General features: G+C 41.5%; 1 protein-coding gene and 1 non-coding gene across 2 annotated transcripts; one reads left to right on the top strand and one right to left on the bottom strand.

Annotated features, from left to right (window-relative positions):
• Positions 1-1,326: 1,326 nt before the first annotated feature.
• Positions 1,327-1,433, bottom strand: LOC141609562 (small nucleolar RNA R71). The gene has a single exon (XR_012527483.1). It is a non-coding gene; the product is annotated as a small nucleolar RNA R71 (small nucleolar RNA).
• Positions 1,434-2,435: 1,002 nt separating this feature from the next.
• Positions 2,436-15,603, top strand: LOC141607465 (uncharacterized). The gene is made up of 5 exons (XM_074426815.1): positions 2,436-3,452; positions 3,573-4,148; positions 4,620-5,021; positions 5,118-6,362; positions 15,388-15,603. Exons 1-5 carry the CDS (start codon positions 2,436-2,438, stop codon positions 15,601-15,603), a joined length of 3,456 nt encoding a protein of 1,151 aa, XP_074282916.1.
• Positions 15,604-16,097: the final 494 nt, after the last annotated feature.

Genomic DNA, 16,097 nt, shown 5'->3' on the forward strand with positions numbered 1-16,097 from the left:
TTGGTGAATTGTTTATCTTTCTAAACATTGCACACAAGGTGTTTGATGATTTGCATGAGTGAAAGCTTGTGCCTTTTTTCATTGTTGCTTAATTCCTCCATTGAATGAAAGTTTGTGGTGGTCTTGTTGCATGTTTTAGAAAAGTGTGATGCTTAATGAGAGTTAGTAATCACCCTTTAGGATAATCGAGACATCGATTCACCATCATAGGATAAACTCTCATCTTGGACCCTTTAAATCATCTTGTTTGCCCTTAGACCATTTGGATGAACCCGAAAGCCCTAGCCTTTAATCAATCGTATACACTTCCTCTTAATTGCTTGCATTAGTTACAACTAGTAGTTTAAACCAACCCACTTCCTTTCATTTTTTTTGACTAGACTAGACTCCTATTAGGCTAAGTAGAAACCCCTCCATCCTCGTGGTTCGACCCCGATTTACACACTAAATTGGGTTTAAATAATTGTTGGTGATAAGAGACTTGACCCTATCATTAAATCTTACTCATCAAATGGCGCCGTTGCCGGGGATGGCGTTAGGTTATATTTAGTTTATCAAGAGTCTTAGCTTTAGTCTTATCTCACTTGTTAGTTTGTTTTAGTAGTTGTGTGTTTCAATGTAGAGTGTGTGATTTCTTGCCCTCCCCTAGTGTGTAAAAACACTAGGAAACTAACGGTTATTGAGTGCATGCCTAGAAGGAACCACCAAGCTCTACTCTTCAATTCCGACCCCGAGAGGCTTTTTAGGACCTTGAGGACAAGGACCCTTGATAGAGTTCGGAACCCTCCACAAGCAAACATTGATAAACCAAACTCACACACCCCACAAAATATTGATACCACAACCACACTTCAACCAAACATCACAATTGAGACTCTACTAGAAAACACTTTTCATAACTTCCCTATTCCAAATAACCCACCTCAAACACCACCCCCTCATATACCAAATCCTCTACCACAAATGGCTCTACGAGATCACAACCGGCCTAACCATAATGATTCTTGTAACCCTATTAATTTTGGCACCTTGGCCCCAAACAACTTTGAAATGCATCCCGCCCAAGTCGGGTTGATTGAGAAGGATTTGTTCGAGGGGCATATTGAAGAGGATGATCATGCTCACATCCGGAAGTTTAAGAGGAAGGTTTCAATGATGAAAAAGAATGGGGTATCCGAGGACACCTTGAGAATGATGTTGTTTCCGTTTTCATTGACAGGCAAGGCGGACCGGTGGTTGAACATTCACCCCCCGGACACCTTCACGACATGGGATGCCTTGGCTAAAGCATTCATGGCCAAATATTACCCTTCATCAAAGACCGCAATACTCCATAATGAGATTCATACATTTCAACAAGAAGACGGGGAGTCTTTAGGTGAAGCTTGGGACCGATATTAAGACTTAATAGCAAGTTGTCCCCATCATGGAATCCCGGAATGGTACATCACTCAAACATTCTTTCAAACGTGGCTACCTAGGACTAAGGAGATGGTAAATGCCTCCGCGGGGGGAGGATTTGATCACTTGAATGATGAAGAAGGCACGACATTGATCAAGAAAATGGTAGACTCAGAGGCAAACTATGGGTCAAGAGGAAACATGCTAAGAAGGAATGGCAAGTTCCCTAAGGAAAACCCCTCCAACTCCGAGACAAATGCCAAGCATGACTTACTCACAAAACAACTTGAAAAGCTACAAAGAAACCATGTGCACCAAGCCACAACCTCACATGGGCCACCCATGGAGGAAGTGGTTCAAGCTTCAAGTTGTGAGCTTTGTGGAGGGAGAGGTCATACCTTTGATTTGTGTGCCAACAACTATAATGGTGGCTATGAAGAGAATGTTCAAGATGTTAATGCTTTCCAAATCTATAACAACAATACAAGACCACCAAGACCACCCTACAAAAATCCCAATGTCTACAACCCAAACACCAACTTCTACCATCCCGGTTTAAGGAACCACCCCAATTTTAGCTACAAAAGTACCAATGTTCAAAATCCACAACACCTTCAACCACAAGCCCCAAATAATCCACCCGGTTTTTCTCAACCGAGGGGAGGATTCTCCAACCAAAGAAGTAACCCCAGAAATCAAAACCAGTGGCCAAACAACAATCAAAACCAAAACTATGGGAACCAACCACAAGGGTACCAAGATTTTGGTGGAAATCGAAGCAACCAAGGGTTTTACCAAGGGAATGAATCAAGTGAACCAAGCTACAAGGATTTGGGCAAGGGTATGTTCAAGGGTTTCAAGAACAAGGCTAAGGACCAAACTTCAACAACAATGGTCCTAGAGATAACTTCCAAGGGGGACAAAACAACAACCAAAGTTCCAACACTCGGTATGACTATGGGTTCCCTTTACCCATAGCCAACCAACCTTATCAAGAACCCCAAGGTGATATCTCCCAACATGAGCTTTTAAAGATGATAAAGAATATGCAACTTCAACATAGTCAAGAAATGGCTAATTTTGCTAAGGCAACCCAACAAGAACAAGCAAACTTGAGGGCTACCTTCCTTAAAGACATGAGAGAAATGGAATCAAGGATGGCCTCTCATGCTATGGCTAACCCTCAAAGGCCGCCCGGTGGTCTATTAGCCCAAGGTCAAAGCTCCAAGGATGCCTCAAATAGCCACCACACGCATGCGGTAGTTTTGAGAAGCGGTTTAGAGCTTGAGGACCCCTACAAGGATCTTGAGGTAGAAATTGAAGAAGATCCCGAAAGGAATGGAATAGAGATGAGTGGTGAAAAGGAAAATCCATCCATAACACCGTCGGCTAGAGTGAGTGAAGCCAAGAAGGGTAAGGAAGCTTGTGAAGAGTCTTCAAGTGGGGGAATTCAAGTGGAAAAAGATGTTGATGGATATGTGGAAGACCTTCCACATGAGGAAGAAGCAATTGAAGAAGTACCTTTGCAACACACCAAAAAGGTAACAAAGAATTCGGTTCCTCCAAAGGTATCTTCCAATTCTCAACTTGTGTCTAATATTCCTTATCCCTCACGAGCCATTAATAGTAGGGAAAACTTTAAGTATGCCAAGTTTTGTGATATGCTTGAGAAACTTGAAGTCACCCTACCCTTTACAGAAGTGATTATGAACATGCTAATCTACTCAAAATTTTTAAAAGACATCTTGACCAAGAAAAGGGTCTTGGGTGACCAAGAGATAGTGGCTATGGAAGAGGCATTTAGTGCTCATATCCTTAACAAAATGCCCACTAAACTTGGTGACCCGGGAAGTTTTTCAATCCCATGTGTAGTTAGTGGTGTTCCTATATCACGAGCTCTTTATGACTTGGGAGCAAGTGTGAGTGTCATTCCTTTAAAAGTTGTAAAGAAAATTGGCATTCAAAACCTTGCTCCCACTTCCATGACTCTCCAATTGGCGGATAGGTCCGTCAAGCGCCCTATGGGGGTGCTTGAGGATGTACCCGTCAAGGTTGGAAAGCTTCTAATCCCCGCCGATTTTGTTGTCCTTGATATTCCGGAGGATAGCCATACCCCCATCATCCTAGGTAGGCCATTTTTGGCTATCGGAGGAGTGCTTATTGATGTCAAGAATGGGCGGCTAACCTTCCAAATTGAGGGCAACAATGTCGAATTTAACCTTCCACATTTGATGAAAGGACCAAGAGTTGAAAGGGTAAGCACTATTGAGGTGATTGATGAGATAGTTCATGAAGTAGCTCGAGAAGAAGTGGAAATGGAAGAGGTTTTTCAAATCTCCTTGCATGATGAAGCTATGAAGGAAGATCATGAAGAAATTTTGAAGAAAGTGGAGGGCTTTCTCCCTCCAAAGGTACAACTCAAACCCTTACCCCCCTCACTCAACTATGCTTTTCTTGATGAGGGGGAGGCTTACCCGGTGATCATAAATGCTAACCTAAGTGAGTTACAAGAAATGAAACTTTTGCAAACTTTGAGAACTCATAGAGGCTCACTCAGGTATAGCATAGATGACATCAAGGGCTTGAGCCCGAGTTTGTGCATGCATAGAATTGTCTTGGAAGAGGGGAGTCGACCCAAGGTAGATGGTCTTAGGAGGATAAACCCTAAAATGGCCGAGGTAGTTAAAAATGAAGCGTTGAAATTACTTGAGGCCGGGATTATCTATCAAATAACAGATAGTAAATGGGTAAGTCCGGTTCACGTGGTACCAAAAAAAGGAGGGGTGAAAATGGTTGAGCAAGAAGACGGGACCACCCTACCTATTAGACCGGTGACGGGATGGCGCATGTGTATTGACTATAGGAAACTTAATGCCGCCACCCTTAAAGACCATTTCCCAATCCCCTTTATAGACCAAATGCTCGAGAGACTTGCGGGTCATGCTTATTATTGCTTTCTAGATGGTTACTCCGGGTTCTTCCAAATCCCTATTCACCCGGAGGACCAAGAAAAAACGACCTTCACTTGTCCCATAGGGGTCTATGCATATCGTAGGATGCCATTCGGGCTTTGCAATGCACCTGGCATCTTCCAAAGGTGCATGATGACAATCTTTTCGGACTTTCTAGAGAAAAGCATGGAGGTTTTCATGGACGATTTTAGTGTCCATGGGGACTCATTTGATCATGGTCTTGACAATTTGACTAATGTGTTGAAGAGATGTGAGGTGCACAACCTCGTCCTAAATTGGGAAAAATGCCATTTTATGGTAGAGGAAGGGGTTGTACTCGGTCACATTGTCTCTAGAAAGGGTATTGAGGTTGATGGTGCTAAGGTCGCCGTTATAGAAAACTTGTCACCTCCTTCCAATGTAAAGGGAGTGAGGAGTTTTCTAGGCCACGCCGGCTTCTATAGGCGTTTCATTAAAGATTTTTCAAAGATAGCAAAACCATTAACTTCATTACTCCTCAAGGATGCCCCCTTTGTATTTGATGAACCTTGTCTTGAAGCTTTTCATAGGTTGAAGGAGGCATTGGTCACGGCTCCAATAATCTGGGCTCCGGATTGGAACCTCCCTTTCGAGATCATGTGCGATGCTTCGGACTTCGCGGTTGGTGCGGTACTTGGGCAAGTGGTGTATAGGAAGCATCATGTGATTTATTACATAAGCAAGACCCTTGACCATACATAATGTGGCTACTCTACAACTGAAAAGGAGATGTTAGCGATTGTTCATGCCGTTGAAAAATTTTGGCAATACCTTGTTGGCTCTAAGGTGGTGGTTTACTCCGATAACACCATCTTGAGACAATTAATGGTTAAGAAAGATGCAAAGCCCCGACTTTTGAAATGGGTCCTACTTCTCCAAGAATTTGATTTAGAGATCAAGGATAAGGCCGGGTCGGAAAATGTTGTAGCCGACCATATATCAAGATTGACCGTTGAAGATCATGAGATACAAGACAAGAGTGGACTCATCAATGAGTGGTTACGGGATGATGGACTCATGGAAGTTAGCGTCAAAACTCCTTGGTTTGCGGATCTTGCAAACTACATTGTGAGTGGTTTCTTACCGGATGAAATGGAACAAAGGGAAAGGCGGAATTTGAGAAATGACGCCAAGAGATACTTTTGGAATGACCCACACTTGTTCCGCAAGTGTGGGGATGGAATATTCTGGAGATGTGTTTCAAGAGAGGAGGGCTTGGAAATTGTCAACCGGGTTCACAATTCCGCCTATGGGGGACACTTGGCCACCTCTAGGACCATTGCCAAGATCCTCCAAGGTGGATTTTATTGGCCCTCCATGTTTAAGGACATCCACTACTTGGTTAAATCTTGTGATGCTTGCCAAAGGGTTGGGAACATTGGAAAGAGGAATGAAATGCCCTTGACTAACATATTGGAAATTGAGCTTTTTTATTGTTGGGGCATAGACTTCATGGGACCCTTCCCCAACTCTTGTGGCAATGAATACATCTTGGTCGCGGTGGACTACGTGTCCAAATGGATTGAAGCGGTAGCCGCTCCCACCAATGATAGCAAGGTTGTGATAAAGCTTTTCAAAGGCACGATTTTCCCAAGGTTCGGAACACCAAGAGCAGTCATAAGTGATGGCGGATCACATTTCCGCAAAAGCACTTTCAAAGCTCTACTTGAAACACATGGAGTGCGGCATAAAACCGCCCTTGCCTACCACCCTCAAACTAGTGGGCAAGTGGAAGTTTCTAACCGCCAAATTAAGGCCATTTTGGAGAAAGTCACAAACAAGAGCCGGAAAGATTGGTCACAAAAGCTCCCGGATGTGCTATGGGCATTGAGAACCGCCTACAAGACACCCCTTGGTACCACCCCCTATAAGCTTGTGTACGGGAAAGCTTGTCATTTGCCCGTTGAGCTAGAACACAAGGCTTGGTGGGCTCTCAAGGAGATGAACTTTGACTTTGACGCCGCCGGAGAGGTTCGCTTTCTCCAAATGAATGAGCTTGAGGAATTAAGATTGGAGGCTTATGAGAGCTCCAAAATCTATAAGGATCAAACGAAGAAATGGCATGATGGCAAAATCATGAAGAAAGATATTGTAGGGTAATATCCGTATAATACCCTTTAATTGTAGGATTATAACGCAAAATTTACATGTGATTATAGTCATAAAACGAAAAACATAATGAAACGATAAAGATATAGAAATAACCTTCGGTCCTAGTGCAAAAGGCAATGAGAGATCAAGGTAGATCTCCTCCTAATTGTTGCACCCAAGATGTCCGAGTAATGCCCTTGTGCTAGAGAGAATCTCCTAATTGCCTTGCAATATCGAGGGGATTGTTTTGTGAGTTTGTGTTGGATGAGAGATCCGAATTTCGGGAGGCACAATTCCCAAAACCCTAATTATTTTTAGCAAATGAATAACTGGGTTAGACAAGAGGAGAAGCTCTCCTTTTGTCTATGAAGTGCTCGGCCAAACCGAGTGAGTAAGAGAGAAATGGGCTTTTCATTTCCTCTTCACTTAAACTCGTGGTCCGGTCCATAATTCGCTAAGTGTATATAACGCGGTTTCATTATAAACTGTTATCGGTTATCGGAAATTAAGGCATCAACTAATAATACGGGTTAGTTGAATTATTAATACATGTCCGACAAAACAGTATTGTATAATTATATTCAATATACATTAATTAAATATAAAACGCTTATATTCAATTTTACGAATTAACCGCTTAATTCGTCTTAGCCATTATTATTTAATCCGTATTAAATAAAATATCTCAACATCACATTTTGACTAATAATTAGTCAAATAACTCAGACTAACTGGTTAGTCAAATTTGGCATCTACATGACTGTATTTTCATACCGTCACATCACTCAAACGTATCCTATAGGTGTGACTTTTAGGGACCAGTTGATCACCGCCATCTGTATGACAATAACGTCAAACTTATCTAGCAAGCCAACCGTTATTGATAAACGTGGATCAACTGATAATAATACCAAAAGTATGCCCTTTGATCCTTTTAGAGATTTATAAGTCTTTGCACTAACCGTTAAGGACACCACCCCAACAAGCTCCCACTTGTCCGTACAAGTGTATGTGCAATGACGTTATCCGCACTAACTGGAGGACACAAGCTCAACAAACTCCCACTTGTCCGTACAAGTGTATGTGCGATAACCGATTCTCATATTCATTTAAAATTTCTCCCACTCAATGTAAAACAATTTGCGGATCCGGATCCACAAAGGTCGTATTTTACAATCGATCCGGATCTAGAGTGGTTTCCCCAGACTAGAGAGTAACTTAACGATAAAACGAATCGCATCCGAGCATGGCCATGCATTTCGATTCTGACTCCTAGAGTGGCCCCGAGAAACATCGAGTACCGATAAAGGCTGAATATTTCCTTCAACTCGAACTCCTTCCGATCTAAGCACAGCATGAAATGACCCAGAAACAATCTACTTGGCCCCCTATTACGGATGACCGTGAGAAAGAAACCAAAGTCACCCAAAATCTGCCTTAGTCTCAAGAGACAATCGATAGTCAAAAGAATCGACTCTTAGGATCACCATGGAGGTCCTATCCACGACCGGCACCGAATGTTATAAAACATTTAGGACTCCACGTCGTTGTCACAATTGTGTCCTACGAAATATCCGTATAAATCGCCTCTCGTGATTGGTCACCAACCTTTGTTGACTTATGGCTAGTTGAACCCACCATCAACCAACGTCACAAAATAATTGCCCGAGTTATCAGCTCATGTGGGCAATTAAGGACTGAAAAATATAATGTTCGTTCAGTTCACTTTGTGGTGTTCAAAATTTGTCGTACAAATCCACATGAAAAACAAAATATATATATAAAATATCAAAACGATGATGTCGTATAGAGTACAAAAGGGAATGAATCTAATCCATAAAAGAGTACTACAACTTAGGAACACGTTTAATTCCCATGGAATTAACATGCCCTTCATGCTTATCTTGTCGTAATGCTTTAGTGAGAGGATCTGCGATGTTATCATCAGTGGCAATCTTGTCTATCACTACTTCCTTTTGCTCCACGTAATCTCGGATTAGATGAGCTTTCCGTTGTACATGTCTAGACTTGTTGCTAGACTTTGGCTCCTTAGCTTGGAAGATGGCACCACTATTGTCGCAATAGATGGTGATCGGGTGATTCGAACTAGGCACTACAGATAGCCCATGTAAGAATTGACGCATCCATATCGCTTCCTTTGTAGCTTCAGACGCGGCATAGTACTCGGACTCAGTCGTAGAATCTGCTGTAACAGTTTGTTTGTTGAACTCTTCCACCGATCGGCGCCATTAAGAGTAAAAACGAATCCAGGTGAGATTTCGAGTCATCACGATCCGTTTGGAAGCGGCATCTGCGTAGAATCGGTTGCGCATAGCTTTTGTTCGCCTCCATAAGTCAATGCCCAATCTTTAGTCCTCCGTAGGTACTTAAGAATGTTCTTGACAGCCAACCAATGTGGTTCACCTGGATGCTGTTGGAATCGACTTGTCATACTCAATGCATATGCCACGTCCGGACGTGTGCATATCATGGCATACATGATAGATCCTATTGCCGAGGCATAAGGTATCCGTGCCATGCGCTCTTTTTCTTCCGGTGTCTCTGGTGCCTGAGACTTGCTCAAATGCACCCCTGGAGACATAGGAAGGAACCCCTTCTTGGAGTTAGTCATGCTGAATCTCTCTAGGACTTTGTCTATGTAAGACTCTGGATCGAGAGATAGCATCCGTCGTGATCTATCTCGATAGATACGGATGCCTAGAATTCTTTGTGCCTCTCCCAGATCTTTCATCTGGAAATGGTTTTTCAACCATACTTTCACCGAAGTTAAGAGAGGTATGTCATTCCCAATCAGGAGTATGTCGTCAACGTACAATATTAGGAAGACAATCTTGCTCCCACTCGACTTGATATATAGACATGGTTCCTCGACCGATCGAGTAAATCCATTTTCTTTTATCACTTGGTCGAAGCGATGATTCCAACTCCTTGATGCTTGCTTAAGTCCATAAATGGAACGCTTAAGCTTGCACACTTTCTTAGGATGTTTTGGATCGATGAAACCTTCGGGTTGTACCATGTACAACTCTTCCTCCCAAAAACCGTTTAAGAAGGCGGTTTTCACGTCCATTTGCCAAATTTCATAGTCATGAAAAGCGGCAATCGCTAAGATAATCCGAATGGAACGCAGCATGACTACGGGTGCAAAAATCTCATCGTAGTGCAAACCTGGCACTTGGGTGAAACCTTTAGCAACTAGTCGTGCTTTGTAGATATCTTGTTGACCTTCCACAGAATGCTTTATCTTGTAAAGCCATTTGCATTGAAGGGGACGAACCTTAGCCGGTAAGTCAACAAGATCCCACACGTTGTTCTCATACATGGAGTCCATCTCGGATTGCATGGCCTCAAGCCATAGCTTTGAGTCGAATCTGGTCATGGCACCTTTATAGGTTGCGGGTTCACTACTCGTTAAGAGTAGAATGTCATCTATGTCATGTTCCTCGACTAGACCAATGTATCTGTCCGGAGGAATAGAGACTCTTCCCGACCTCCTAGGTTCCTCGGGAATGTTAACCGCAGCCGGGATTGAAGGAATAGGTTCCTCCAATAGTTGCTCGGTATTTGGTTCTGGAATCTCCGACAAGTCGAAGGTTCTATCACTCTTTGCATTCTCGAGAAATTCCTTCTCTAAGAATGTCGCACTAGCCGCGACAAAAACACGTTGTTCGGTTGGCGAATAGAAGTAATGACCACGTGTTCCTTTAGGATAACCTATAAAGTATGTCTTGACCGATCGCGGGCCGAGCTTATCTTCCGGTCTCCACTTGACATAAGCCTCGCAGCCCCAAACCCGTATAAAGGACAAGTTAGGGACCGTTCCCTTCCATAGTTCATATGGAGTCTTGTCAACAGACTTTAGACGGACTTCGGTTAAGTATTAGAGCAAAATGACAAAAGAGCATAACCCCACAATGAGTCGGGCAACACGGTGTGACTCATCATGGATCGAACCATATCAAGTAGTGTTCGATTTCTCCGTTCGGACACACCATTCACCGAGGTGTTCCAGTGGAGTTAACGTAGGGCGATCCCACAGTTTTTAAGGTGTTGATCAAACTCGTGAGAAAGATACTCGCCACCACGATCCGAACGTAGTGTTTTTATCTTTCTACCAAGTAGGTTCTGTACCCTATTTTGGTATTCTTTGAATTTCTCAAAGGATTCACTTTTGTGCTTCATTAAGTAGACATAGCCATATCTACTTAAATCATCCGTGAAAGTGATGAAATACCTATAGCCTTCTCGTGCGGTGATTGACATAGGACCACATACATCCGTGTGTATGAGCCCTAATAGGTCGGCAGCGCGCATTCCAACACCTTTGAAGGAAATACGAGTCATCTTACCGATGAGACATGATTCACACGTGCCAAATGATTGAAAATCAAAGGCCGAGATAGCTCCATTTTTAATGAGCTGTTTTACGCGTTTCTCATTAATGTGTCCCATACGGCAGTGCCATAGATACGTTTGATCTTTGTCACCAACCTTTAACTTTTTATTCATTACGTGTAATATTTCGGTCGTCTGATCTAAAACATAAATTCCGTTCATGGAGACTGCCTTGCCATAAATCATATCGTGTAAAGAGAAAATGCAAGCATTATTTTCTATTACAAATGAAAAACCAAGTTTGTCAAGTGCGAAACCGAAATAATGTTTTTCGAAAGACTAGGAACATAATAGCAGTCATATAATGACAACTCAAATCCGCTAGGAAGCTGGATCACATATGTCCCCTTTGAGATGGCAGCCACTCTTGCTCCATTCCCAACACGCAGGTCAACCTCACCCTTTACGAGAGGCTCGAGATTTCGGAGGCCCTGCACATGATTACACAGATGAGAACCACAACCAATATCTAGTACCCAAGTTCCGTAACTTGCATGGTTAATCTCAATCATATGAATAAAAGTAGAAGAAGAAGACATACCAACAGGTTTAACGCGACCCGCTTTTATGTCCTCATGATAAACGGGACATGTCCGCCTCCAATGCCCGATCTTGTGGCGGTGATGGCATTCCATGTTTTCGGTTTTGCTCTTTGTCGCGCCTGATGAGTTGCTCGACTCACCAGGCCCACTCTTACCTGGACCCGACTTCTTAAACTTCGGTTTGCCTCTCGCTAGGTTTGCACGAGCTTTGCCCTTACCTTTCCCTTTGTTTGACATAACGAGAACATCTGTTTCATGCTCCCACCGAGCTTCATGTCCTTCTCGGTCCCATGCGAGAAGGGAGTGCGGTTCATGGGGAGTTTTCTTCAAATCATTCATATAGTAATTCGCTCTAAATTGCGAATAACCATCGTGGAGTGAGTGAAGTATGCGGTCGATCACAATGTTCTCGCCGATCTTACAATCAAAGGTCTCCGACTTCTCGACATTCTCAATCATGCTTTGAGAATGTGTGGGCTAACTGGTTGGCCCATTTCGAGTCTCGCATCAAAGAAGCGAGTGGTATGCTCATAGGTCACGATTCTCGGTGCTTTCGAGAATTCCTTGGTGAGCGTGGTGAAAATCTTGTTCGCACCATGGGCTATGAAGCGTTTCCGCAAATTGGATTCCATTGCAAAAATGAGTACGTTTTTAATCGCACCCGCTTCCATACGAAATCATTAAACTTAGTGATTTCAAAGCTCTCTAGCCGTGGGACCTGGGTTTGCCGGGAGGGGCTCTAATAGATATTTGAGCTTCCGTCGTCGGCGGGGCATTCCGTAATGCCGCCTCCCGGTCTCCGGTTGGATCCATCATTCTTCGATCCGAGTAGACGATTCATCCGATTCATGAAGATCCGAAGCCGGGACTCACGGTCCAATGTGGCACTTGGCATTGGGTTATCGCAGAACCACCATTTGATATTTGCGGTTAAAGAACGTGATCTACACCGAAAAAGAAAGAAAAACAAAACGAAATAAGCAACTCATCGAGGTGATTTAAGTCTATTTTAAAATTCATTTTAACGTGTAGACTCAATGCACTTGCATAATTGATCTCCCTCAAGAATGATACAAGTGATCCCAAGACTCAATTTTTGTAAATTGATAAGCCAACTGTTTAGCTAATTCTTCTGGAAGAACTCTTGGTCGATAGATTTCCGTAAATCCTATCTATAGTCCACCATCGTCACAGGATCGTACGAGTGACAATAGTGTTGAGATAAAATAGGTCAATCGGTTCCAACTTACCCGACGTAGAAGGGGTCATATTATGCCTACCGACGAAGAAGGGACTCATTGGAGTTTGACCTATAAAGACTATTCTCAATTTTTGTTTATACGAGGAAGATCCCATCAACTAAATTATAATTCATATTAAGTGAACGAATAACTAGCGTTTGCGTGAATGAATTAATTTGGGTGATGGCTTAAAATCGTGTGACATGCGAATGTCAAAGAAAACTAACTCGTGACCTCTATATGTGTCAGTTTTCATGCAATTATTAGGTGGTTTGGTTTTTAGGCGGAATATGATGCATACTATCGTTACAATAAAATAAATAAATGAATGCAATACGTAAATAAAAATTTCCTAGTGTGGCCTATCCTAGTAAAAAGAACAAAATACAACTTTGGAATCCACCGTTGGACCCGAAAAGCTTGTCTTGGTGTTCCATCTTTGTCCATGTAGCGGGAGTGAGCATCCGGTCTCCATCTTTAGTCTTCTCAAAAATTACAATTTAAAATTTACAAATATAAACCTATTTACATTCTAAATAAAAACTGTAATTAAAAGAAATAAAATGGAGATACGAGATCTCAAAATACAACCAAGACCGTGTTCCATCATTACGGTAACACGTTCTACTAAGGCCACACTAAGTTACAACTGTTTGCAAAATAATTAAATACGTAATTAAAAGGCATTCAAAACATTCAAAATATAAACAAGAACGATAAATTAAAATGCATCAACTAAAAATTAAATTTATTCGTGACATAATTCCGTAATTATGTTAAATTTTTATCCAAACCACCAAAGATAATTAAAATTATATGACAAAACCGCTTTAGTCAAGTTAATTTTAATCCGAGATAATCCGTTACAATAAATCGTTTTAAAGTAACTTTATTTTACGTGGGTGAACCGTTTCACTAACAAGCGAGAGCATAAAAGCCGTTTTATGCATTAAAAGGGGCCGAAAAAAAAAAAACAGAAATTTTTTTTTTTTTCTCCTGTACTGCTGTACGTGAACAGTACCAGTGGCCAAAAAAATTTTTTTTTTTTTTTTTTAAAATCGGCTGAAATGCCGAGAGCCTCTAAAGGCCAAAAAAAAAAAAATTAATCGGCTAAAACGAGATCAAACAAGTGATCAAACAACAAAACGATTTGTAAAAACTCAATTGCAATTTAATCTAATCCGGATTAAAACAAAATTACAATTGACATGATCTTCACATATTGTTGTGATTATCGTTTAAAACAACAATTCGCAAAGAACAAATCGAAAACAAAACAAAAAAATCGTCATCAAAGCAACCGTAAACGGACACGATTCCCAATGAACAAAACAGGCCGAAAAAGATTAAACCAAAGAGACAAAAAAATGATGCCTCACGAAATTTTATGCAAAATTTTGATACATCTTTAACATATTGAAATGAATATCGATTACAAAACAATATGCAAAGATCAAAATTAAAACAAAACAACAACCAACGCCGTGTATACAAGACACGGTTCCCAACAATCACAAAAAAAAAACGCAGCAAATTTTTTTTTTTTTTTTTTTAAAAAAAATGCCGAGACAAAAATAGGCAGCCGTGACCAATTTTTTTGAACAAAAATTCATCGTTTCAACAATCGTTTGATGAAAAACACATATAAAAATTTACGTGGCCTCGCTCTGATACCACTTGTAGGGTAATATCCGTATAATACCCTTTAATTGTAGGATTATAACGCAAAATTTACATGTGATTATAGTCATAAAACGAAAAACATAATGAAACGATAAAGATATAGAAATAACCTTCGGTCCTAGTGCAAAAGGCAATGAGAGATCAAGGTAGATCTCCTCCTAATTGTTGCACCCAAGATGTCCGAGTAATGCCCTTGTGCTAGAGAGAATCCCCTAATTGCCTTGCAATATCGAGGGGATTGTTTTGTGAGTTTGTGTTGGATGAGAGATCCGAATTTCGGGAGGCACAATTCCCAAAACCCTAATTATTTTTAGCAAATGAATAACTGGGTTAGACAAGAGGAGAAGCTCTCCTTTTGTCTATGAAGTGCTCGGCCAAACCGAGTGAGTAAGAGAGAAATGGGCTTTTCATTTCCTCTTCACTTAAACTCGTGGTCCGGTCCATAATTCGCTAAGTGTATATAACGCGGTTTCATTATAAACTGTTATCGGTTATCGGAAATTAAGGCATCAACTAATAATACGGGTTAGTTTAATTATTAATACATGTCCGACAAAACAGTATTGTATAATTATATTCAATATACATTAATTAAATATAAAACGCTTATATTCAATTTTACGAATTAACCGCTTAATTCGTCTTAGCCATTATTATTTAATCCGTATTAAATAAAATATCTCAACATCACATTTTGACTAATAATTAGTCAAATAACTCAGACTAACTGGTTAGTCAAATTTGGCATCTACATGACTGTATTTTCATACCGTCACATCACTCAAACGTATCCTATAGGTGTGACTTTTAGGGACCAGTTGATCACCGCCATCTGTATGACAATAACGTCAAACTTATCTAGCAAGCCAACCGTTATTGATAAACGTGGATCAACTGATAATAATACCAAAAGTATGCCCTTTGATCCTTTTAGAGATTTATAAGTCCTTGCACTAACTGTTAAGGACACCAGCCCCAACAGATATAAGTGTTGGAGACCTTGTTCTCCTTTTCAACTTCAAGGTCAAGATGTTTTCAGGCAAGCTCAAATCAAGGTGGTCGGGACCCTTTAAGGTGATGCAAATATTCCCCTATGGTGCTTTTGAGCTTTGGAGCGAGGAAGGAGGAACCTTTAGGTTCAATGGTCAGCGAGTCAAGCGCTACTATGATGGTGACAATAAAGGACCGATTGAGGTGCTCTATCTCGGGGAACCCCTCCCCGAGGAGAGGGCAAATTGAAACTCTTGAAAAGTGATTTGGTTTGGTGGAGTTCCTCAAGAACCACCACTTGTACATAGTATGCATTTTAGTTAGAAAATGAGAAATTTGGAAGGATCGTACTTGGCAAGATGGAGTTGGTGTTGAGGTTCGGAGAGAATTTGATTGAATTTGGGATAGTTGATTCTTGATTTGTGCAACATTGATAAATTTTTGATGCTTGAAACCATAAATATGTCTAAGGGGATCTAAACCTGTGGGCAGGCGGCCTGTCTATGACCGGCTCATAACCCGCTGTAACTTTTGGGCAAAATTCAAGTTAGCAAAAGTGGAGAAAATGAGGAAGAGGGGTCTCAGCCGGTCAACCGGCGGACGGTCAAATACCGGTTGAAAACCCGCTGTAACTTTTGGGGTGCAATTTTGAAAAGGGACTCCCAGCCGGTCGGCCGGCAGTCGGCTCACCGGCTGAAAGTCATGGTGACGTGGCAAATTGGGTAGAATGACAAAGAAGGGAC

This window comes from Silene latifolia, chromosome 10 (genome assembly GCF_048544455.1).
Source record: "Silene latifolia isolate original U9 population chromosome 10, ASM4854445v1, whole genome shotgun sequence".
NCBI lineage: Eukaryota > Viridiplantae > Streptophyta > Magnoliopsida > Caryophyllales > Caryophyllaceae > Silene > Silene latifolia.